Genomic DNA, 25,828 nt, shown 5'->3' on the forward strand with positions numbered 1-25,828 from the left:
GCGTGTATCCAACCAGTCTCATGGGATCAAACCTGTGAAATCTGTCCAAAACCTGCAGGGCAGCAACTTTTCAGGAATTCCTAAAATGTCCTCTTTGGAGATACAATGCCATATCACTGACTTCCTTCCTGCATGGGATACAGAAGATGCATTGGACCTGTCTGTCTGAATCCCCAGAGAGAAGTGGGACCTTGGCATGGCTGCAGCTAACTGAAGACCCAGCGCTGTGTTAGTGCGACCTCTGATGTGGCTACTACTCGACATATTTCCTTTGACGTCAGGCCTCGCAGGAAAGAATCTGAGTGGCTCAGCTATCAGCGATTAGTCCTAATTCAGCTACTGACTGAAGACGAGTGAATACTGTAGGCTGATCCCCGCATTAGTATTATTTTGGATGGTATTTCTGCCCACACCCACACCGCCCAACTGGAAAATTGTCTGACAGTTTCCCGGCACACTTCCATGTAATGGGTGTGGTGGTTCAGTGAAACTCTACACAAATGAATGTGACTACAATACATTTCGTTCTCTCTTTTTTCAAGTAACACTTGGTTAGAATATACTGTAGCATGAAACAAACTTTTCAGTGTTTAAAGCTTTGTTATTTACCTTTATAGACAGAGAATAAATGGTAACAAGAAGAGCAGGTAAGAGGAACACAAAATGTGTTTATGTTATTTGTCAGGGTGATGAGTTAACGCAAGAAGAGATCATTCAATGGAGTTTGGCGCAAAATGTATCAGACATAATTTAACCTATTTATCTACTTTGTTGCAAGTGACCATGGTAGATATTTAAGCAATTAGATTAATCTACAATGTTACAATTATTGCAATAAAAAATAACAGTTTTTAATGATTATTTTCTTCCACTTGGTGGCAGTGTGACAACTTGGATGTGCAATATTGAAGTTGTCATTAACATTAGTAATCCACGCTTTAACAACAAATTGGCAGACATGAGTAACATTAACATTTCTCTGAGTTTTGTCCTGGCTAACCAGAAAATCCATTATTACCAACTAGAAGGGAACTTGGATAGCACAAACTTTCTCCAAGGCCATGTCCTATTTGCAATGTAAAAGGATATGAACCATTATATGTGTTTCTCATGCATTATTCTGACCCAGTCCCAAATTGAATGCGTTCCCTTCCAGCCCAGGCCCCTCCCTTTTAATATGATTCATTAAAGAAAATGCCCTGTATTTCCATTTATAATGCTAGAGGATAAACTGTTTTTTAGTTGATGAGTACTGCAGATATCACTGTTAAATCATTTGATCATTGGTTTTATTATGAAAACGTCGAGACCGGAAATGCTGTTTTCAACCCGTAACTTTACATGGAACCTGCAGCATACCTCAAATCATCTTCGTAATATCTATCAAACTATAGATCCTACATATTGACTGGACGTGGATTCTAAAAGTAAAATATACACTTCTCGCTAGAAATCGAATCAAAAAGCATTTTAATGGCCAAACTATCCTACAATTTAGGATTTTACAGAGAGGGCTATTTGTGAATAAACGACCATCTGTAACGTTTGCATTCAACGGGAGCACTAGAGGGCGAAAACTTGAAAACTATAGGTTACTTACGTAACCCCAAGCCTCAGAGTAACATGAAGTCACTATGGGATGCGCCTCATCGCGGAGCAAACAGAAGCATCAATCTCATTACGCCAATCCTGATTGGCTGGTGATCTTGACGCCAGCGTCAGGGGAAATCACCCCCTATAAGTAGCTTGCGCCACGACGCATGCGTCATTCAAAATAAGCACCTCTTCTCGCTTCACCATAGCAAGGAGGGCCGTCTGGTGAGACATCTCACTTCATGCACCAGCGACCTGGAGACAGGGAGGAGCCTGCGAGCTCCCTTCATAAAACGGCAGACCAAAGGATGTTGGCTAGCCGTCTTACCCTCAAAGCCCACATGGCATGCAGCAATAGCAGCCAGGTACACCTTGATCGTGGAGAAAGCTCTGTGTTTATCGATCAAGTCCTGTAGAAATGATAAAATCACCCCGACAGGACATTGAAAAGAGATGTGTCCTTCTTGAAGGCACCACTCCTCAAACACCCTCCACTTACAGTCGTAAAGAGACCTGGTGGAGGAAGCTCTCGCACTCTGAATAGTGTTTATCACCTTCTGAGGGAGTCCCACTGTATTCAGATTGTACCACTCACGGGTCAGGCCCATAGTGCCCCGCACTCTGGGCGTGGGTGAAGGATCGCCCCCCCCCCGCCTGAGACAATCTGTCCCTGCGTGGTGGGGGCCGCCACGGCTGCCCGCACAACAGCTGATATATCTCCGCCAGCCCGTACGTTGCGGGCTAGGGCGGAGACATCAGAGTAAGTGTGTGGCGTTGCTCCTTCACTCTGGCCAGAGTTGGGGGTAACAGAGCCAGGGGTGGGAACGCGTACAGAGGACCCGGAGGTCAATCGTGTACGAGTGCGTCCCCGCCTAACAGTGCGTTTAAATCGTGCATTAAAGAGAACAGCTGTCATTGAGCATTTTTTCTTTATGCGAACAGATTTAACGCGGCTCTGCCGTAACGCACCCACAGCGGACTCCCGATCCTTGGATGAGGAGTCCAGTCTGCATAGAGTGGTGCACCTCTGGACAATAGTTCTGTCCCGAGGTGCATCACTCCCGGTACCTGTGTCGCTCTCAGCGAGAGGAGACGTCTGCCGCTCCAAGGGATCAGTTTGTGTGCCAGTGTGTGTGACTGGAGACAACTCAACCTCCCTTGGCGGTTCATACACGATATCGTGTTGTCTGTCCTCACAAGGACATGGTGTCCTCTGAGAGAAGGCAGGAAGCGTTTTAGGGTGGGGAACACCGCTAAAAGCTCCGGGTAATTTATGTGCGCCCGCTGGAGGTCTCTGCTCTAGAGACCTCTCACCGGGCGACCTTCGCAAATACCCTATCAGCCCGTCTGACCTACGTCCGTGGTGACCACCTTCCGTGAAAGGACAGCACCCGTAGGCGCGTCCCACACTAGAAAAGTCGGGTGTAGTGCGCCCGTGGCGCGCGGAGAGTATTGGTGTGACGGTGGTGCCTTCACAGCTCCAGCCAGCACTGCGCCTGCGCGTGACGGTGGTGCCTTTACAGCTCCAGCCAGCACTGCGCATGCGTGTGATGGTTGTCTACAATGTTACAATTATTGCAATAAAAAATAACAGTTTTTAATGATTATTTTCTTCCACTTGGTGGCAGTGTGACAACTTGGATGTGCAATATTGAAGTTGTCATTAACATTAGTAATCCACGCTTTAACAACAAATTGGCAGACATGAGTAACATTAACATTTCTCTGAGTTTTGTCCTGGCTAACCAGAAAATCCATTATTACCAACTAGAAGGGAACTTGGATAGCACAAACTTTCTCCAAGGCCATGTCCTATTTGCAATGTAAAAGGATATGAACCATTATATGTGTTTCTCATGCATTATTCTGACCCAGTCCCAAATTGAATGCGTTCTCTTCCAGCCCAGGCCCCTCTCTTTTAATATGTTTCATTAAAGAAAATGCCCTGTATTTCCATTTATAATGCTGTCAAACAAAACCAAACTGAAAAAACCCCTTTGGCATTTCACCATGGCACTGGCCCCCCTAGAACCGCCCCTGGATAGACTGCCGCATAGCCTAGACCGGAAGCAGCAGCCACTCTGGTGGCTACCATTAGCAACTAACTTTTGCTCTCCGATTTTCACATAAAAATGGAATTATGGAACCTATGGATTAACCGATTCAGCCGCGTTTTTTCTCGTTTTAATGCCATTGAACACGTCTTTTGATCAGACGTGTTGCCTGTGTTTGCTTCCCCTGTCGTGAGTCCGGATCACTCAGTGATGATACTATATACCTAAATAATCTGTGGAACCTCAGCTTTAATCGGATATCTTTTATGTGCAGCTACGATAAGTAATAAGGGTACTTTTATCTTGAGTTCTGTGCCAATGTCCGTTAGCATTTTTCGCTAAGGGGTCATTTAGATGCTTCTTATGAGATTTGTGTTTTGGTCAAAATGGTTTGTATCATCAGTTAGCTGAGATTATTTCCGTTAATCTGCGCGTGGCGGTGGTGCCTTCACAGACCCGTCAATAATCCGCCTTTTGAGAGATGCCGTAGCTGCTCTCAAAAGGGGAAGAATTGGCGGGCTGTTTACTGGTTTTATTGATTTTCTTTTCATTTTTTTAAGCTGCGCCCTCGGCCTGAAGCCTGGATGCGTCAGCGGCAAATGTTTTATGACAGAGGAATCAATCAACATGTGACATGTGCAGAGTTGGGTGTAACGCGTTACAAAGTAACAAACACCTGCAAAGAACACATGCTAAGGTGAAGCTAACGCACATAGCTGTTGTTTATTTATATCACACGTAGTCTGTTCTTCTTCTCTGTTTTCCGGTTGTTGCCTGTTTTGAATGACGAATACACACTACCACCGCCTGCTGGTAAGGAGAGTTATTGCCACTCACGCATGCGCAGTTCGTACGTGCTCGGCTGAAGTCTTTGCGGTGTGCTCCAGTCTGGTTCCAGTGCAACACATTGCCAACACGCAGGAGAACACGCTGATGCAACAGCGTGAGCAGAGATAGACTGCGCAAAATATACAGATAGCAGGAGACAGAGGACAGCCACGGTCAGATAGCAGGAGACAGAGGACAGCCACGGTCAGATAGGAAAACATTCAGGAGCTATCTGGATCAGTCTTATGCGACAATGGAAACTGAACTAAAGAGAACATTTGAAACTTTAGCAGTCTGCGTGATCTGCCTGCAGTGAGGGGCGGGCCGGCCCTATGAGTAAAGTAACGAGTAAAGTAACGAGTAAAGTAACAAATTACTTTATGTAGAGAGTAACGAAGTAGTGTAATATATTACTTTTTTTTAAAGTAATATGTAATATATTACTTTTTTTAGTAACGACCCCATCTCTGGACATGTGTTTGTGCGGACTTGAGGATGGTGTTTAGGCATCTCTCGAGGCGGCGGGAACACATTCACGGAGGGGAGAAGGAGGGGCTGTCACGCCGCTCGCTTCTTCTTCCTCGACTGCTGGCCGAAATTCTGGGTTGGCTGAGCCTGAGCTGCAGCCGGAACCGGAGATTTTCTCGGCCAACTTGCCCTTGTCTCCAGCCTGGGCTGGGGACTCGGGTGGGCTGCGACCTCTGCTTGACCGGTGCTTTAAACCGAGCAGAGTTCGCTTGGGTGAAGGACTGCTGCTGCGAGGGCAGCGGCTGGACCCTTCGAGGGAGGCAGAGGTGGAGTGCCTCGTCCTCCTTCTTCTTTGTCTCACACCTCCTTTGCATGGAGGCGAGAGCGGAGCTGAAAATTCCCTCGGGAACGATGGGCATAACCAGCACATCTTCCCTTTCTCGGTCAGGGAGGTTGGTGAGGTTGAGCCATCTCGCTCAACCACCCCATTACTTTTCCCATGGCCTGGACGGCGCAGCGCTGGACATGGAGGCAAATGTCCGTGACCGCTGCCATCTCGTCCAGAGTGGCTGCTCCCGGGCTACCCGACAGGTCCTCGCAGAGCTCCGCTTGGTAGGCGGTTAGCAGCGAGGACACGTTCAGGGCCCTGGCGGACAGCGCTGCAGCTTTATAGGACTTTTCAGTCATTGTGGACTGAAAGTGGTCCGCCTTTGCTGGCAGCGTGGGGTTCCTGCTCGGTGACGGTGAAGGGCCGGTCTCTCCACGAGACCGACACTTCATCCAACGAAAAACCGGGAGGAGTTGCCTCCCTTTGCCCGCTGTTTGGGGAAGATGCTTCCCCTCGTAGCGGGACCTGGAGGTCTCCTTGGCCATTTCAGGCCACGGAACATTGAGTCTGACCGCAGCGCGTTTGCACACGGCCTGCAGGTCCATGCTCAGACCGGGCGAAGCTGGTGTGCTGTCGCCCAGGAGAGCAGCCCTCGCTCCAGGCTTTGCAGCCTGGGCCGATGACATGAAGGTGTCCTCTTCTTATTCATCTGACTCGGACAGGAGGAACGCCAGGGTGTCCTCCTCATCGTCCTCCTCATAATCCAACTCGAGGACATCCTCCACGGGTGAGACCATGGTGAGGTCTAACCGGGAGCCCCAGCTTGGTAAAGCGCGGGAATCCGTTCCCGCGTGTCTTGTCGTCACCGGGTCCCGGCCTGCCAGGGCGCGGGATTCCGGTTCTGAGGCCATCGCTGGCTAGCTTGTCTCGCTAGCCGTCGGCGGAGGCTCTTGACTGTGAAACGGACACAATGTCCGCATGAGCCGGGGTTGTCGATAGCGCCTCGGGCGTGTTCCAGCCCGAGGCAGGACGAGCAGACCTGGTGTGTGTCTGCGCCCGCGATCTTCAACCCGCAGCCGCAGAGTCGAGCCACCGAGTCCCTGACTCCTCTGGTGTGAGGGAGAGGGGCGTCCATCTTGGTCGCCTCGTGGCGTGGAGAGGGCCCGCTCTCGACAGGTGGGACGGGAAAAAAGGTATTACCACCTTGTCCTTAATCCGGAGAAAAAAGGACGTGTGGGTCTTTTATTCCCGGATAATACTGACTGGTGTGACAGTATGCTCCTTTTTAATCCTTTTCCCCTCCGTGAGGAAGAGAAAAGAAAAACTTCCTCGCTACCGTGGTGTCGGTAGAGAGGGAGCGAGCTAGCAACAGGTGTGCTGCTAGCTTGAAAAAATCGGACCTACCTTACTTTCTCGTAGAGAAGGGCGAGGTCGATTTTTAAGTACTACCGGCGTTAGTACTACTGTCTTCCTGCGAAGCAGAAGGAGTAGCCGGCTAGCGCCCGTCGACCGAAATGGTATTTTGGGTTCAGTCTGTGGACAGTGAAGCTTGCCCGGCTACTGTGAGATGTGCTCTGAAGCGAGAAGAGGTGTTTGAATGACGCATGCGTTGTGGCGCAAGCTACTTATAGGGGGTGATTTCCCTGACGCTGACGTCAAGATCACCAGCCAATCAGGGTTGGCGTAATGAGATTGATGCTTCTGTTTGCGCCGCGATGAGGCGCATCCCATAGTGAGACATCGAACGGAGTGTTATGAATGAGAACGTAATTATAGGACGTATTAAGCGCTTGAACAAACGACATATTTGGTCGTAATAATTGGGCCTGAACAATCGGCCTTGTGAAGCTGACAATTGAGCGACCCAGACCAAGCAAGGAGGCAGAGGCAGCACGTCTCAAATATAACCCGGTGTGGGCATTTATTACAGCATGAACACAGCCTCAATCCTGCTGCTGCTGTTCACGTGGGCACAGCCTGCAGCCACCAGGATCTCACACACACTACCACCCAAACAGCAAAACCCCAGAGCCTAAATGCCCAACCCAACAGGACACAGGTGAGGGGGGAGGAGACAACACAGGGCACCAGGTGCACACAATCAACGACAGACATGGGGAAAGGGGAACACTTTTCAACAACACAAAACTAAACAACCCGTAACGGAGGCCGAGATCTATGAGCCCAGAGATCACCTCCGTGACAGGCCTATTTGGTCATAGGAGTTGGAGGACTTGTTGAAATTTCTACCGGAGCCTCCGCCATGGAGCATCGGCACTTTCGGCAGGTTATTCTCATGCTGCTTTTAATCTGGAGATCAACAGACACTAGCGGCCTGCGCATATGATTATATAATCAGACAACGTCCGTTACAAAACATTATAACATATAATGAGAGACGTTTGAAGGAGGGGCGTTTCACCGACGACAGGTGTTCTTACTTTTATAGCTGACGGAGAATTTGTACTTTACACGACACTGTTCAACACTTAATTCTGCTTCACTCTTTAACTCAACAACCGCGGATGTCTTGAAAGACTCTTTCACTAAAGATTTTGAAGATATCCGCGTTCTTGTGACACGTAAATACTACGCTTCCTATGTTTTGGTGCGGACTGCGTTCACACCAGCAATGAACCGCTCCAGAGTTCGCAAGCAAGCGCTCCGAGACCACCTATTTTAGCGGACCAGAGTCCGGTTGTTTAGTTCACTTCAGAGGTCTCGGATTGTGTTCACACCGACCCAAATGAACCGCACCAAGCGGCTAAACGCACCAGGGTTCCATTCAACCGGACTATACAAGGCAGGTGTGAACGCACCCTTCCATGTGTCAAGTCAGGCAAATTGGGTCCCAATGTTATTGCATCAACGATCTGTTAACATTAAAATCACTAAATATATGCTGTAACTATTTTTGCTCAAGGCAACTCAAGGGCTCAGGTAATGTGATTACTATATGAATAATGGTCCAAAATAACATTAAATGCATAGGGTTTTTTGTTAAAGGGTTATATATAATGCAACATGCCACTTTTTCCCCCCAGTCCGCCCCTGGTCTCTCTCTCACACACACACACACACACACACACACACACACACACACACACACACACACACACACACACACACACACACACACACACACACACACACACCCCCCCTGGGTGTCCTGTCTGTCTCTGTGTCATAATGCCCTCAGTGTGGTCTGGCAGTGTCACTGGTTGGTCTTTAGTGAGCTGTGAGAGTGGGCTCTTTATTCTCAGCCCTTGTCTGATTATTTTTCTTTTCTTAAAACGACACTTCATAATCATCAGTGAGAGGAACAGATTAACTATTTTGGTCAAGAAAGGTTCCTTGTTCACTAAGGTAAGGTAGATGTTGTTGAGTTTACCAAGACACCAGAGTACTATTTAAGTATGGTACGTTTGTTTTAATGCTGTGTAAACTATAGGTGTGTTTGGCCGTCCTCTCACCTTGGTGATGTAGTACACACACTGCTGGAAGGCGAGCATGATGACTTCCTCCAGGATAGCCACCGTCTCCTCGCTGGCTGAACTGACACAGGACAGACGCATCTCCAACCGGGCTGAAATCACAGTCAAATATGTGTGATACTAGAAAGGTTTCACTAAGCAACTGTATACCTTTAGTCAGCTTTGGTTGGGATGCCAACTTTTTTTTTTTTTACAAAGAAAATGTTTATTATCATTAGTTAGCTGGCCTTTTAAGCATAAGGCTTTGCTTATGTGACCCATCAATACATTACTAAAAAGTGACTGTGGTTTAGGGTTAAAATGATCCCCAGCCAATGGGTGCCTCAATGGTATTAAAGTCTATCTAAGTCACTTAAGACAAGAGCATTTAAGCCATGTAATGTACATTAATGCACATCTGTGTGGTCATGATTTTTCTTTTAAGGTCGTAAAAAATGAACTTAACAATATTTAACAAATTCAAAGCTCAACAGGTGACTAACCCAGGTCCTCCACCTCTTTGTCCTCGTCCTGCTCGTGCTCTTTGTGGGTTCTCCACTGCAGAATCACAGGCAGCTGGAACTGCATGAACTGCAGCAGCTCCAGGCTGTTGGACATCCACACCACCAAGGGGCGCAGGCCTGACATAACCTCCTGCTGGCTGAGGTCCTCTGGGTTTGAGCTTTCACCATCAATACTAGCCACACAGAAGAAAAGATCTGCAGATTAGTATCTAAACTGTAATGTAAGGCAAGTGATGCTGAAAATAACTCTGTAAAGATTGCTTACACTTCAGGTTTCACTGCAGCTAGGTCCTTAGTGTGCTCCTGTTAGACAACACATTATGAATGTAGAACATTTCAATGTTATACCAATAGACTATGCAGTTGGCAGGAATATATAATGATAATTATAAATCTGGTAAACCACAAATACATCATATAGAGTTGAAGCAGCAAAATGATTGTGCATAAAAATAAGTCTTTATAGTGAGTTTTAAGGAGACTTGACATCCTAAAAGTATTGGGTGTTCTGAAAACTGTCAATTATTGGCATAAACTAGCAGATAGAAAGCTACATTGCTAACAGGAGCATGAGCTCATTTAAATGCAACTGTGACCATTTAATTGCATTGTTTTCTTTATTTGTGTTTATATTGTGCTTTATTGTTTAATACTTATTTCCAAAATAATCTAATATCAGTAAATTATTTTTAAAACTACAGTAGGAGACATATATAGCATTTTTACTCCAATTCAGTAGGACGGTAACCTAGCATTCTTGTATTAATGATCGATCATTTAGTCTGTAAAAAGTGAATTCCACAAGTCAAAGATGATGTTTTTAGATGTCTTGTTTTGTCATTCAAAACCCCAACACATTCCCCTGAATATGATGATAGGATATCTCCACATTTGAAAGGCTGAAACGGCATGGTTTTTGAACGGAAGATTACATAATCAATTATCAGTTGACGATTATTTTTCAGCCCATCAACTAATCAATTAGTCCAATAACCATTGCAGCTGTTCCACTCACCCACATGGCCGTCTGAACTCCGTTGGCTATGAGCAACAGCAGCCTGCGCAGATCTGAGGTTTGAAGACATGAGGCTGAGTGCTGCACACACATACACAGCAGAAATGCAGCAGTCTGGGGGGGTCTGTCGTTGCTGCTGGTCCTTCCCATGGCAAATATCTCCCTGACGATGTGATCCTCATCTCCACTCTCGTACTGCAGAGTCAGGCTGTGGCATTCAGGGGATTGAAAAAAGGGCATGCCTCTGTTTAGTGACTGTTTGCAGCTGGAGCTGTTGAGGTCAGTGCAGGTTGTGATGCAGGTGTTGCAGAGGATCCTTCCTTCTGTGGGGCTGGTTGTAGTGGCAGGATTCAGCGTCCAGGGGAGGGCAGCCATACTGGACTCAGGAGCAGCATCGTAAACATCCTTCATTTCCCAAAACAAAGAAACAAGAATCATGAAGGAGCATTTATACATATGTGGATTTCGTTTTCTTTCGCCAGTGTGCCTTTATTTCTTTCCTTTCCGCATCTCACTTTCACCTTGTGTGTGGAAGCACATGGATCCTTAAATAGAAACAGGTAGTGCTGTCCCATCCCAATGACATCACCACTGTTGAGCTGCACTTCTTCGCTCACCGCTTCGCCATTTCTCATCACCACGGCGTCCTGACAGGGGGACAGCATGGTGGGGCCGCCAGCGCCATGGCGATTGAAATAACAGTGCCTCAGGAGAGTGTCATTGGAAAAGAGAAGGATGCCAGGCTTCGACTCGTCTTCAGGATCAATCTGCCGACCAAATAGAACTTTTGGCCCAGCGAGAAGGTAGATGACAAAGTCCTGAGTAGAGAGATACATTACAAAGTTACCACACGACATGCAACACATTTGATTTGGACTCAGTACTGCTACATATTGTCATTGAGATTGTATTTTGATATTGTGCTGTTCTTTTCTTCTTTGTTGGTTTCACGGTTACCGTTGCTTATAAAAACTAGCTAACTGATGTATGTTTTATGTCTATTCCAAATGAACAGTGTTAAAAACCATCCAAGTAACCTATGTGTACTCAAATACTGCACTTAATCCTGCATGTGTTGTCACTTGTAAAGCTAATCAATTAGTCTTTCTGAAACGAACGTACAATGTGTCATAGCGCTAGCCATAGAAGCGTAAGTGTTACATAGTGATGTCATTATGTTACGGAAGTAAACAAAGGAGTTCAATGGAGGCAGAATAATAATTCATAGCAGTTCTAATAATCTATTCAACCTTAAAGTAACATTTGTGCAAACATGGCATGGCATGCTGTTTTCAGTTTTTGACCTAAAGTTAAAGTGAATCTCTTTGGGTTTCGCTGCTGGACTTTGAACAGCTACGAAACAACAGTGAGTGAAGCAGTCTAATCATGTGGAGGCATTAGAGTTATATTCTTGATCTGAGCCTGAGTAGACAAACAATGTTTGATTAATCACCGTAAGTGGCAGGCACAATGTTCGGGGGTTATTATGCATGACACTCAATCTTTTCCAACAGGAAAGATTAAAAACACTTAATGAATTCTTCAGAGATAGATTTGGTGAACCTTGCATTAGTGTATTCTTATAAGGGGTCTTTTGGGAAAACAAATGTGACGCAGAGTTAAAACCACAACAGTATGTGAATATGTGCTCTGTGTGTGGCTGCTGCTCACCATTAACACCATGTGTAATCAGGCAGGAAGCAGCAGGGTCGTCTGTTTCTGTTTCCTGATCAGTGTTATGACACACATGTTCTACCTACTGTTGACTGACCTCTCACATCATGATTCTCCGTCTCTCTTTACTCTGAGATAACATGCTGTCAGGGCTGCAGGGAGTGTGCATCAGGTATAACGCAGTATTTCATCATTCAAATTTAAAGTAATGCACAACTAACATTTTGTGTAGAAGCCAATAAAAGCCTGCATCCATTTCACTAAATGGGGCGAAGCCTGCGAGCTAGTTCAGGCAGTCAACTCGAGCACTTGTGCTGCATTCATACATAACGCCCCCTTGCCACTCTACAACCAACCAACCAGAGTCTCCTTAATATGCCGCTCTATCTAACCTGCCAGATCTCTCTCCATGCATTGCTTGCTGCTGCTGTTGCTGCAGCTACTTCCACGTCGCTGCTGCTCGCTGCCCCCCCACCACCCCAGCTTCCACCTGTAGTCTCGGGGGTTAGTTATTTAATCATCACTCATGGCGCTATGTATATCTGTGGAGTGATGAGACCGAGCCTAGACACCAAACTCAACTATATGCTGCTTCTAATAAACATGTTAAAGAAACACGTGAGTTGTCTGACTGAACTTATATAAGAGGTTGTAGAGAGGTAAAAAAGATAATTTGACAGTTGACCAGTTATTGTAGCAAAGAGTCAAACCTGTACAATATAGAGTCGTTTCTTTTTTAAACAATGGGTTCTTCGATTTACAGGAAGACAAAAGCAGCCTCTCATTTCTAGCAGATAACCATTGATTTTAGTGGCTACAATTATGACTGGCATTAGCATATAGCTAGCTAGCACATAGTTGGTGCAGTATCTTGATCTACAAGCTAAATGGCAACTAGTCATCCAGAGACAGAGGTATCTAGCCAAACTAAAACACATTAAGCCTTCCATTGGACTGTATACTGCCACATGTGATGATTTTATTCTTAATCACTTAATGATTTTGTGTAGCAGTTATTTTTGTTATAATTTTGACAGTAAACAACTTTTATATAGCACACTTAAACTGTTTCCGGCTTCAGGTTTTCATTTGTGCATCAAGTGCAGATCATTCCTTAAAACACTGTCCCCTAGGGGGCTCCGTAGCTTCTGCTCAAACTGTACGCTTGCACTCAGATATATTGCTGCTTACAGTTCTCATTCATAACACTCGTTCGATGTCTCACTATGGGATGCGCCTCACCGCGGAGCAAACAGAAGCATCAATCTCATTACGCCAATCCTGATTGGCTGGTGATCTTGACGTCAGCGTCAGGGAATTCACCCCCTATAAGTAGCTTGCGCCACAACACATGCGTCATTCAAACACCTCTTCTCGCTTCAGAGCACATCTCTACAGTAGCCGGGCAAGCTTCACTGTCCACAGACTGAACCCAAATACCCTTTTCGGTTGACGGGTGCTCGCCGGCTACTCCTTCTGCTTCGCAGGAAGACGGTAGTACTAACGCCAGTTAGGATTACAATCGACCTCGCCCTTCTCTTCCCCGGAAAGTAAGGTAGGTCCGATTTTTTAAGCTAGCAGCACACCTGTTGCTAGCTCGCTCCCTCTCTACCGACACCACGGTAGCGAGGACGTTTTTTCTTTTCTCTTCAACACGGAGGAAGAAAGGATTTAAGGAGCATACTGTCACACCAGTCAGTATTATCCGGGAATAAAAGACCCACACCGTCCTTTTCTCCGGATTAAGGACAAGGTGGTAATATCTTTTCTCCCGTCCCACCTGTCGAGAGCGGGCCCTCTCCACGCCACGAGGCGACCAAGATGGACGCCCCTCTCCCTCACACCAGAGGAGTCAGGGACTCAGCCCTCATTCTGGAGAGAGAGATTCTCTCACTCCTAGAAAAGAGGGCTATATCTATTGTACCCGCCGAGCAGAGTCAGGGCGGCTTCTATTCCAAGTACTTCCTCGTTCCCAAACGGGGAGGGAACGGAATTCGGCCAATACTTGATTTGAGGGCTCTGAACAAATATCTAAAAAGATATAAGTTCAGAATGCTCACTCACACATCTCTGCTGCAGCTCGTGCGACAAGACGACTGGTTTACATCAGTCGACCTGAGAGATGCGTATTTCCACATCCCAGTATATTGCCCACACAGGAAATATCTGAGGTTCGCATTTCAGGGGATCTGTTACGAATACAGAGTACTCCCTTTCGGTCTGTCTCTCAGTCCAAGGGTGTTTGTACGATGTACGGAAGCCGCGATAGCCCCGTTGAGACAACAGGGCATTCGCCTGGCGACCTACCTGGACGACTGGCTGCTTCTCGCACAGTCGGAGCAGGAGGCTGTTACGCAGACAAATGTCCTCGTAAAGCACCTGCTCAACCTGGGTTTCATAATAAACACAGAGAAGAGCATGTTGTGCCCCGCGCAGACTGTGGCAGCCATGGCAGCTGCCACCACGCAGGGACATACTGTCCCAAGCGGGGGGGGCGATCTTTCACCCACACCCAGAGCGCTTGGCTCTATGGGCCTGGCCCGTGAGCGGTACCATAATCGGGGGTGCTTTGTCATAATGACCAAGTCCCCTGTGTCCTGGGCTATCCCTTACAAGGGCAAGCCTGTTACTAAGCAACGGCTCTCCCACTGTTTTCTGGAAGCAATTGTTGTGGGGCCCGTACAAGTCAGAGCTCACAGGCACCCTCGGGTTCGCGAGTTCTCTTGACTCAGGGTCTGGCTGCATCCTGGGCTCTGTCCAGGATGTCTCCCATCCAAGACATTGTCTGCCTTTTAACAGTCTGGACGTTTTACTCCCAGTTTGACTCAAGCAGTGCTGGGCACCTGGTTGAGTCGGAGCCCTACCTGTTAAAGTTCTGATCGGTTTGGTGATTTTCGAGATAAGCTCGTCTGGCAATACGGGAGCTACAATATCCCATAGTGAGACATCGAACGGAGTGTTATGAATGAGAACTATAAATTACTTACGTAACCCCAGGACTCAGAGTAACATGAAGTGAGATTTCATTTCATTTCATTTCAAACCTTTATTTATACAGATAAATCCCATTGAGATCATTGATCTCTTTTTCAAGGGAGACCTGCTCAAGTAGTTCCACATGAAACATAAAAACATAAACAGAACAACTAAAGGACATCATACAGCATCATTTACATAATTATCCACATAAGCAGGTACCAACAGCTTCCGATTGACTAGCATCCAACCGAGCTTTAAAAACATTTAGTGGCACCAGATGGCACCAGACGGCCCTCCTTGCTATGGTGAAGCGAGAAGAGGTGTTTGAATGACGCATGCATCGTGGCGCAAGCTACTGATTTCCCTGACGCTGACATCAAGATCACCAGCCAATCAGGATTGGCGTAATGAGATTGATGCTTCTGTTTGCTCCGCGATGAGGCGCATCCCATAGTAAGACATCTCACTTCATGTTACTCTGAGGGCTGGGGTTACGTAAGTAACCTATAGATTTCCTGTGTTCCAGCTTAAAACCTTCTCCTCGCACTCAGGCTGTTTCTGTGCGCTCGTGAAATGTCTGCTCTCAGATTTCTGCTGTGCGCGCTTGGATCTTTTGTGCAACAACCCTGTCAAAATCCCTCAACCAGGTGTCCTTGCGGGTGCGTTCGCGTTACTAATTAGAGTGTCCCGTAAGGGCGGTTACTCTTTGGTTTATAAACTACCGCCCTCCACGGCTTTATAACATAACATGTACTTCACTTGTTTAATTTACAACTTTTAGGGGGGGAAGCAATCTAACATCTAACAACAATTTATTGTCTATTGTTATTTTTTAATATTCTTTGCAGAATTTGGCCGTCTAAAATGTCCTCTTGGGATGCCGTACAGCCAATGCGTGACGTCATTAGTAAGCGTAACGGACCCCGTGCTAATCTGGTAGGCCGTGCAGATATGCAGTGATGTACCTGAACGCGTTCAATGAACGATCGTTCATGAACGCGTTCATATTTTGGGCGAACGTGAACTGAACGTACTGTATTTCCGCTAGATGAACGTAATTGAGAACGCGTTCATTCTCAGCGCTGTATAACGGCGTTCAAAAGTGCGTTCATTCTCAGCACTGTATTATAACGGCGTTCAAAAGTGTGCCAGATTTCATATGCCTTTCAGCCGAAAACCCAGTTAAAACACACCGTAAACAGGCTTCAAAATAATGCGGAAAACCACCCAATCTGGCAACAGCAAGCTGCCTGTGACGAGTACACGCCTGTCACCCCTGGCTGTCGCACTAAAATATAAATATACTAAATATATCAGACTCCTCACAACAAACAATGTGGAACCGCGGAACCGGCGAGCATTGAATGAATGAATTGGTATGGACGAAGCCGAGAGCAGCTGCAGCAGCACTCGCTCAGAGTGAGACTCTACGGCGTCGGCGTATGAGCATTTAAAAGAGTTTTACGTTAAAGTCAGTACTGACTCAGATGGAAAAATCAAACGTTTGCCTGTAAACTGTGTCCGCCCGGTTTGAAAAAGCAAGTCCGTACATCGACGACGTCGACAACAAACCTTAAACGGCACATTGAGAATAAGCACACGACCATCCTTTCACGGTATGTGTGAGTGGCGAATAAAAAAGAGCGCCAAAACAGATCCACTCCCACCCAAATCCCATTAACATCGTACAGGAGACAAATAATAGCTCGCAGCAACGTATTGAAAAAATAACTATAAACTATAAATTAGTTCATTTTTGAAACCATGAACTTTAGTTCAACATTTTGAATTATGAACTATGAACTGAACTAGTTCATTTTAAAATGTGTGAACTGTGAACTGAACTAGTTCATGTAGAAAGTGAACTTTCCCAACACTGCAGATATGGTACCTACACCGGACAGCGCAAAATGCGTAGATGAAGCACTACGTCATGAACGCAATAAATCTACCCTCGTGGGGGCGCGCTCATGTGATTGGCTTAGAATTGAGGAGACATCTGATTGGCTATAGATAGAAAAAATTACAAGTACGAATCGGCTGACCGTCAGGGGAGTCTCAAAAAACCCACACACGAATGCACAGCGATCCGTGCACAGAAAGCAGTTTGTGTTTGCAGGTTCAGGATTTAAACGGAAAACAAATATGTGAGGATCAAAAATACACATGTAAAACTTTTTTCTGTATTTGGATTGTATTTACATGTATGTGAAACGGAACACATTTGTGTGTGCATTGAAAAACACAAGTGTGGATCTGGAAACACAAGTGTGAATCCTTCTGTGTGCACGTGTGTATTATGAGACTGTTCTGAGCCCATAATTGCCACCCTCGTGTAGTGGCACATGTAACTGAATTCAAAGCTTGGAGGATGTTTTATATTGTTGCTGAAATGCACCTTGGGAGTTAACCTGGACCTTGAAATGTTTCCTAACAAGTTCTTACCTTTGATAATGTAAGCACCAGAACATTTCTAATAATTCACATCTGGACTGATTACCATGTTTTTCAATACCATCCAAGCCACAGAGCAGCTCAAACTGTGAGTAACTGCCCACAGCTATGGGACTTATACTTCCAGTAAAAAGTGAACCCAAAATAACTCGGCCAACTTCCCCCCTCGACTGCAGAGTGTGTGAATGAGATACCTGTGTGAGGCTGCAGCCCTGCAGCAGCAGAAGGTAGGGACAGTCGTGAGGAGGGTGAATGGAGTACTGTGTGGTTTTATCGTCGCTGCTCTCCTTCTCTGACTCCTCTCCTTCCCGCTCCCTTCTCAGCCTGGCCGGACAGAGGGTCTCTGTTTTGGGCTGCGACCCACCGTCCCCTTGCGAGGGAACTGCCAGGCTGCGACTGTGATTCTGTTCTAGGCTTGTTTTTGATCGCTCGTAGCATTGCACTGAGGTTTGATTCAGACTGTCTCTGCGTTCCTTGTGGCATTGATCTGCTTCCTGTTTGCTCTCAGAGTCTAAGAGGTCCATCTCACTTTGGCTCCTCCACAGTTTGTGGCCTCGCCCCATGGTCCTCTCGATGAACGTGGAGGTCACTCTGGAGCGGCTCTTCTGCAGCTTTCTCGCCTGGGCATTGATACCTAACAGGGAGATGAACAAACAAATAATAACCTGTTAAAGTAAGCTGCTATATAAATATATCAAACACATTAGTAATGGAATGTAGTGATAGGGCAACACCCGTTTTCCCCCCGAGATACTGTGAGGTGTTAGTGTGTGTTCTGTCATGTGGACATGGTGTGTTTATGCCAGAGTCAACATGGAGAAGCCCCACACAGGAAACAGACCTCAGTGGAAAGAAAGACAGAGCTCATGGAAATAAAAAAATACACCCACCCAGCAGGCATCGACAAGCTGACACTGATAGAAGGCTGCCACAGGCCGCGCCATTCATAAAAGAAAACACACAACAGGACCCACACACACACCACGACCGCAGCTGTGTCAACCACAGCTGGGGACATGATAGTGAGGGGTCCACCCTGCACGTTTACTGTGCCCTAAGTGTGTGTGCCCTGCATCTGTGTCTGTGCCTAGACAAGGGTTACATACTGATATCATTATGTTATGGTAACAAACAAAGGAGTTCAATGGAGACGTTTCAGGCGGGGGGGAGTGTGCGGGAGAGAACCTCCAGACCATTTACATGCACAAAAACCTATATATCAAACTGCAGGAAAAATAAATCCCCAAAAATCAGAATAGGGCCTCTTTAAGTGTTGTAAAAATAGGGTGTGTCACTGGAAGAAGTTTAATTGAATCATACAGTGTCTGCAAATTCCATTTTAAACTTCACTGGCGTTTTTAACAACAGTAAGAATGAAGTAGAAATGTTAAAAGAAATTGAAATGAAAGAAAAACTGTAGACTTATTAAAATACAGTTTGGTCTGTGTGGCTTGGCTGGTGTTCACTGGAAAAACAGCGTGCCAACAAACCACATTTCTACTGTGAGAACTCACAAAACTGGATTTAATATTGGCAAAACATGTAATGGTGCAAACTCTTATTCCAAGAGCAGCTCACTCACACCCCAAATAAGGATGTGGTGTGAAATGAGGCTGAAGTCGGACACCCTACCAGCGGTGATGGTGTCTTTGTCTTTGGATGTCTTTTCCTCCACTAAGCTTCTCCTCTGGATTTCGAAGCGTCTCGCCAGGCCTTCTCTGGGTTTCCATAGTGACTGCAGGAGGAGGGGCTTCTCATTGTCGCTCACGACCCGAAACCCTTCTGTTCTCCACCCATGATCTCGGGTAGAGCCGATGGTGTCACATAGGACGTAGGAGTCGGCCTCCTCCTTGCTCAGGCCATACCTAGATGACACAATAAACATTATATTATTTATTAGGATAAAAGAAACTGAATGTGCTCTCCAAATATTAGCCTTTAGAAACGACTGGTTTCCTGCATTTTACATGAAAATTAATTGTCCCTCCTAGCTTCCTAACATTAAATACGTCAATAAAGATAACACATAACATATCTGGTATGAAGTTAACCTTCAGATACTCCTGTTCCAGACGTTTCTTTGGATGTCACCTTTGAGCCATGATTAAGTCCAAAATGTGGCCTGCAATAGACCAACCAAGGCTCATTTTTAGCTTAGCTGTTTTTTGGAAATGCCTTTTGGGTACTAATTAAGTCATCGATTTCCTGCAGCCACTTTCGACGAGTTGAGTCAGCAGGATGATGGTTTAAAACAATAAATATAATCGTTTTTTGTACAGCTGTGACTCAAGGATCTTCACGTTCACCTTCTACCAACCGACTGAAGCTACGTCCCTCTTCAAGGGGTGCCAACCACTCTACGACCAACAAAAGACCTGTGAGAGTTAGACGGTGGTGCCAGTCGTTCTTTCCACCAGAGGAACATGTGTTATTTAAAGACAGGCCAAGCCAAGGCTAGTCTACTCACATATATACATAGACGTCTTTGACATTACGTAACGTAGACTCCACCATATCTTCCACAATGTTTCTTTAAAGCTGTAGGATTTCAAATTTCAGAAACTTCAACACAGAGCTCCACTAATCTCTAAAGCTATATAAACTACATTGCTACCAACTTTATCCCATTTCTTTGCATACATATATGCAAGGGAAAAGATCAGCCTGTAGCTGAAAGAGAGGTTTAACCAGAACAGTAAAGTTATAGGCTTTAATGGGATAAAATAAGCTAAAATACCGACAGCATATCTAGCCATTCAATCCATTATTTAAAGTTATATCGGAGCAGCTCTTATGTGAAACATTTCAATATGCAAACATACTGACTAATAAAAGATTGTTTTCAGAAGTTTATTTAACTATTCTTCATGTCCTTATCATAGATATTCCATTAGACCTGCTTACAATAAAGGAATCAGCTCATCGGGAGTCTTTATCCTGCTGTTCGCTTACTGTATTTGCTAACCTATTACTGGATAAGGGATGTAGTAAAGATCTAAATGTCACTAGTGCAGTGTCGACTTTCCCTGACTCTTTCCTCTACAAGCTGAATAGCATTTATATTAATCATTCCATTATGCTGTTGGCTGTAACATAAGCAGAGGACGTTCACTCTCCTCAGAGGCATGGCCAACACTGGCTGTCTTTCACACCGATCTGCTGTTTGCTCTAGACCTCTCAGAACTACTAAATAAACCATTTGGCTCTCACATCGTTCGCACTGTGCTGCAATTATAATACACAGAACAAAGGGTCAGGTTAATTTCGTTCATCTGAAATATATTAACCACATGAACATGCTCTCCTTTCATCAACCGCCATCACGTTCTGACTGCTTTTATATACAAATGATGTAGCACAAAGGTATTTTATAGCAGTTGATGGACATACAAGGACCCACATGCGAAGCAGACACATATGGCCAGCAGACGCTCACACACATGCTCAGATCACACATACCGTTCAAGAGCCTCTTTGACCAGTTCCTTGGCGCTGGAGTGTGTGGTGGCCAGGACGCTCTTATAATGCGCTCCCTCACAGATCTCATTCCCAAAGATCTTCAGGATTCCTGGAGCTGTGATCTGATTGGACAGCTCGGATGGGTCGTCCGCTCCTAAAGCATCTGCACAGATCACTGCATCACAACACATGGCGACAAAGGGAACACAGACGGCTCTCAGCTGAGGAAGTGAGGTTACTCACAAAGAGACATTTCAAAGAAGAAAGATAATAGTCCAACACATTAGCAGCAAATGCAATATCAATCCTCTATCTATCCTTTTGCTTCTACATTTTCTAAAATTCAACCAATAGCATCTTTTGTAAGATCCTCCATGCCAACTAAATGCCACATCCAATGCCAAATCCCTCTTAGTAATAGAGGCTTTTTGTCTTAAGGGTTACTTGGACAGCTCCTACAGAGCAACATGAGACTCCCTGAGACTAAACTGACCTTTAAATGTAAAACCACTGGCTAAAAGATCAAAAAGTCACCGTGACGTACTGCTTTCCTTTCTTCCTGGGATGGAGATGGAGGTCCTGATGCCTGCTGGCAGTGCCATGGAGCCTGCGTTGGAGCGGGGGACACGGAGGAAGACCCCTGAGAGGCGGTTAGTTTGGCGACGGATGCGGCTCTTGCTGGGCTGTCGGACAAACACACCCTCTGCTGACCGGCTGGTGGAGGAACTGCCAGTGGAGGAAGCCGATCTGAAGAACACAGGAGAATGAGGTCAGTCAGAACGCTGACTCACTAGCAGCTGATCTGTACCTTGACGTCTGAATTTGACCTCTGGAAGGTCAGTAAGACAAGGTTTCTCGAAAGGGACCAGTTTTCCAACATCAAAAGAGAAAGTAAAGTTATCAACATGAGAAAATATGGTGACAAGAAAGAAAGAATTAGCTGAAAATGTGCAAAAACTGCATCAAGGCCTTATGATGCTCCCAAAAAATCACTTTGTTCTCACCTGCTACAATGCTCCACCTACATGTCTGTCACCAGCACAGTGCCTTCCCCAGCCTCATTCACCAAGCTCCCCCAGCTCGCTAATGAAATAATGAAGTGTTGTTTTATTTCTCACCAAGCCTGTAAGCTTCTCACTGTGGTTCAAAGGTTCCCTGCAGTAATGCCAAAAGATTGAGGATACATACATGCAGGGCCGTCCCTGGCCAACTTGGGGCCCCAAGCAACATTGTGAGATGAGCCCCCCCCCCCACCGACAGGAGTGACATTTTTTTTTTCACAGTACTTTGCAAATATAATTCCTGTTTATTATTATTATCAACACAGTTACTTTTTTATACAGTGAGGTAAATGGTAATTGTGCATGTATGTCGTTCAGTATGCATTTACAGGTGAATATGTCTGCATTTCCTGCCAAATACTAGCCTCAAAAAGATTAAAATAGAATTAATGCAAATAAACTACTTCTACTAATAATAATAATCATAATCAATAATATAAATACTATATTATTTTATTATACTATTGTTGTAATATAGTCAAGACAAAACATGCTTATTACATGCTCAAACACTGATATTTCTTAAATCTGTATTCAAATGTAGTTCCCTCTGTCAGCAATGTATCAACAGCTACACACACATTTCTATCAGTATTTCTCTGTGTTGTGGTTGACATGATGATGACTGTTAGGAGTTAAGGGGAGAGGCGCGGAGAACTGCGCTGAGAACTGCGCTGAGAACTGCGCTGAGAGCTGCGCACAAGCCAAGCTCATAAGCCGAGGCCCCCTGCGCGAGGCCCCCTGCGCAATGTGAGGCTCCATGCAGCCTGCATGATCGGCCTGGGACGGCCCTGCATACATGTCAGTCAAACTGGTAGGAGTCTCTTGTAGAACAGAAAGGGCACTGAGGGAATATGATGGCAGACTGTCAGCTGTTTAATGATTTTAATCTGAGAAGTTGATTGGTATTTGTTTTGGTGTTACCATCAAATCGGAGATACAGGATCCCATAATTTAATGAGGTTGACTGAAGCATATTTCTTTTTGTGCACCAGTCAATCCTAGAATTAAATACTAATCCGAGGTTAAATGTGTTAAACGGTTTTTAACATGTTGTCTTCTGTGATTGTATGATAAATGTCTTGTATCTTGTCTTAATAACTGTCCTTGTTGAAAATGGAGCTACAAGAAAAATGTCAGACTTGATCAAAGTATTATCCTATTCTTGTTAAAAATAAAATGCATTCATATAAAAATATTACATTTGTAAGATGCCTTTATGAGTTGGTGTTTGATTTCCTACCATCAAATCCTTCTAAAGTCTCCCCCCTTAACAATTAGGCTACAGAACATTATTGGCAGAAGTTATACAACTATTAGACGTACAAGTATTGTATCTCAAAATGTTTTGAGAGCATAAGAAAAAAAAAATGTTTAAAGCAAATAAGTTGCACAATTACACTTGTATACTCCTGATAACTCTTTTAAAATAAGTTTGTAAATACTCACTGATGGGAACCATCACTTGTCTTCCTCCCCAGCTTGACAAAGCGTCTCTTCGGTGAAGCTGCGGGTAAACTCGGGGGTCTCGGTGGGAGAGATCGCAGCTCCTCAGAGGAACATCTCATCTGATTCATTCCTGTCTGCTGGATATGGGGATTCCTGTGCGATTAAAGCTGTTCCTTAAATAGACAAATGGTTCCTATCATGCTCCATTAAGCTGTGTTTTGCTTTATTCCCGGGAGGTTTCATCCATGCCATGCGTAACGGATCCATCCAGCTTCATTTTACGCACTCCGAACCAGGCGCTGCAGATGTTTCCAGCCCTCATCCAGCTGTTGGATCTGACGTAGTTCAGTCCAAAGACGGGCAGCTTTACTTCACACTATTTCTGTGACGCTCTCAAGTCAGACAAGTAAAATATGAATGACTGACATCAAGTCAAAAAGTGGACAAATCTGAACGCCTAATATTATGTTAGTTATTACGCGCTCTGCTGGAGGAGGCAGTGTGTTTCACATCCAGATGGAAACCGCTCTCCAGACGTGCTTCGACAGCGCAAATGTTTGGAGGTGCCAAATGCCCCCACCCATACCGAAACTTTCAAAATAAAATCCTAATCGGAGAACGCGTTTCAGTTATCTGGTCATTAATTTCTCATTCTAAAGGCATTCATATTTCACCAGACATCTTAAGTTAAAATTGTGCTGCAAGTACAAGTCCTGCATTCAAAATATTAGTACAAAAGTACAAGCATCAACAATACTTAAAGTAACAAAAGTAAAAAAAAATAGTAATTTTCCCATTTTAGAATCATATGTATTAATTTACTGGATTGTTGTTATTCAAGCATTATTGTGTTCCTAATTTCTGGTAAATGTGGAGCTAATTTAATTACTTGATATACTGCTGCTCTATATCTTAACCAATACTTTTACACCATAGTTTGTTTATTAGTTTATTTATACTTTGTATTATTTATTTTATAATCTGAATATTTTAATAACTAATTTTGTAATATAAATGAATTGGACTAAAAAGTACAATATTGGCTTCCAAAATGTAGTGGAGTAGAAGTATAAAGTAGCATAAAATGGTTCTATTCAAGTAAAGAACCCCAAAGTCGTACTTAAGTACACTACTTGAGTAAATGTACTTCAATACATGACACCACTGGTACTTGTTCCCTAACTCATATCAGCAGGAAGTGTCACACAGGAGGTAGACAGTATCTCCATGGTCAAGAACCAAAAGCTCATGTCTCCCTCTAGTGGCTGCACACGGATCTGAACGAAAAGATAGGAAGGTACGATTTGGATGAGTTTCAAACATCCCACTAATATAGACCTATTTCCATTATTATAAATTAAGCAACACATCAGTTTAGAGTAGTAGTAGTAGTAGTAGTCATCTAGCTCAGTGTTTAACTGCAACATTAAAATGAAGAACACGCAGAAAGTTTATTTTTGAAGGGTTTCTCTTTACACGAACTATGCAGTGGGGAGTTCAAGTGGCTTTTTACATGGGGCCCTATTTTTACATGTGTCACCTATTTGATTTTTGAGTATAATTACACTGACAGGATATTACTGCAGAAAGAACATACATTTTAAATGTTATCACTTACTCTGAAAACTGGGCTTTCTGTATCTCAAACTGTACCAATGGAGGAAACATGGAGGACGCCAATATGCTGTCAATATACGAACACTTGGGCATTAAGGTGAGTTAATTTACCCTATACATTTCTAATATACTATTTTAAATGATCTAAGACAGGGTTTTGCAATAAGTGGATCATTTATTCGTGACATGGTCGCATTTCTCATTCTTTCACACACAGTGACGTCACGAGCTACCCACAATGCAACGCGCACCATAGATATATATATAAATCCGCCATTTTCCTGGAGGTGCAAATATCCTGGAGGTGCTAATGTAAACAGCTAGCTAACGTAGCCAGGCAGAGCGCACTAGGTTTTTTTTTTCTGAATTAACAACCGAAGAAATCGCTGCATGTCTTCGGATTACATCTCTGGACTGGAGGGGTGTGCTCTATGTCGTTACCAGCGTAAACTAGAGCTGTGTGGGTTGTCGGATTGCCCTTACAGACTGCCTGCAGACGTATGGAAAAACGACTCTCGAAAGTGGCCTTCGTCGATTTTGGCAGCAGCTACGTCTATCTTCTGGAAACACCAGGTGAATACCCCACTTGTCACAATAATATTATCATGCCAATGCATATATGTGGTATTTTAGAGTTCACTAGATATTGATTAAGGCAATAGACTATGATATTCTGCTTGCACCTCGCGTGAAATGGCGCATACCGGAAGTACGGTGTCGCCCTCGGCCCAAAACTCGTATGTGTGTGTGAAAGAATACTTTTCAAACTTTGCACGTGTGCACATCAACACAATATTCAGCTCTTATCTGTCACGAGACTGATTCAAACGTAGTTTTAGGAGCATTGTTATT

General features: G+C 44.8%; 1 protein-coding gene across 1 annotated transcript in view; it reads right to left on the reverse strand.

Annotated features, from left to right (window-relative positions):
- Positions 1 to 23,508, reverse strand: part of LOC117464991 (ras-associating and dilute domain-containing protein-like) — a 31,792-nt gene extending 8,284 nt beyond the window's left edge. The window contains exons 1-10 of the mRNA XM_034107811.1: positions 23,360 to 23,508; positions 21,394 to 21,596; positions 20,850 to 21,012; positions 19,023 to 19,255; positions 17,585 to 18,024; positions 10,805 to 11,101; positions 10,284 to 10,688; positions 9,534 to 9,571; positions 9,248 to 9,441; positions 8,745 to 8,857 (exon numbers count right to left, since the gene is read on the reverse strand). Coding sequence (XP_033963702.1) covers positions 8,745 to 8,857; positions 9,248 to 9,441; positions 9,534 to 9,571; positions 10,284 to 10,688; positions 10,805 to 11,101; positions 17,585 to 18,024; positions 19,023 to 19,255; positions 20,850 to 21,012; positions 21,394 to 21,596; positions 23,360 to 23,487 — 2,214 coding nt within the window. The 5' untranslated portion in view covers positions 23,488 to 23,508. The remainder of the gene's footprint in view (positions 1 to 8,744; positions 8,858 to 9,247; positions 9,442 to 9,533; positions 9,572 to 10,283; positions 10,689 to 10,804; positions 11,102 to 17,584; positions 18,025 to 19,022; positions 19,256 to 20,849; positions 21,013 to 21,393; positions 21,597 to 23,359) is intronic.
- Positions 23,509 to 25,828: the final 2,320 nt, after the last annotated feature.

Source organism: Pseudochaenichthys georgianus, chromosome 19 (assembly GCF_902827115.2).
Source record: "Pseudochaenichthys georgianus chromosome 19, fPseGeo1.2, whole genome shotgun sequence".
Lineage (NCBI taxonomy): Eukaryota > Metazoa > Chordata > Actinopteri > Perciformes > Channichthyidae > Pseudochaenichthys > Pseudochaenichthys georgianus.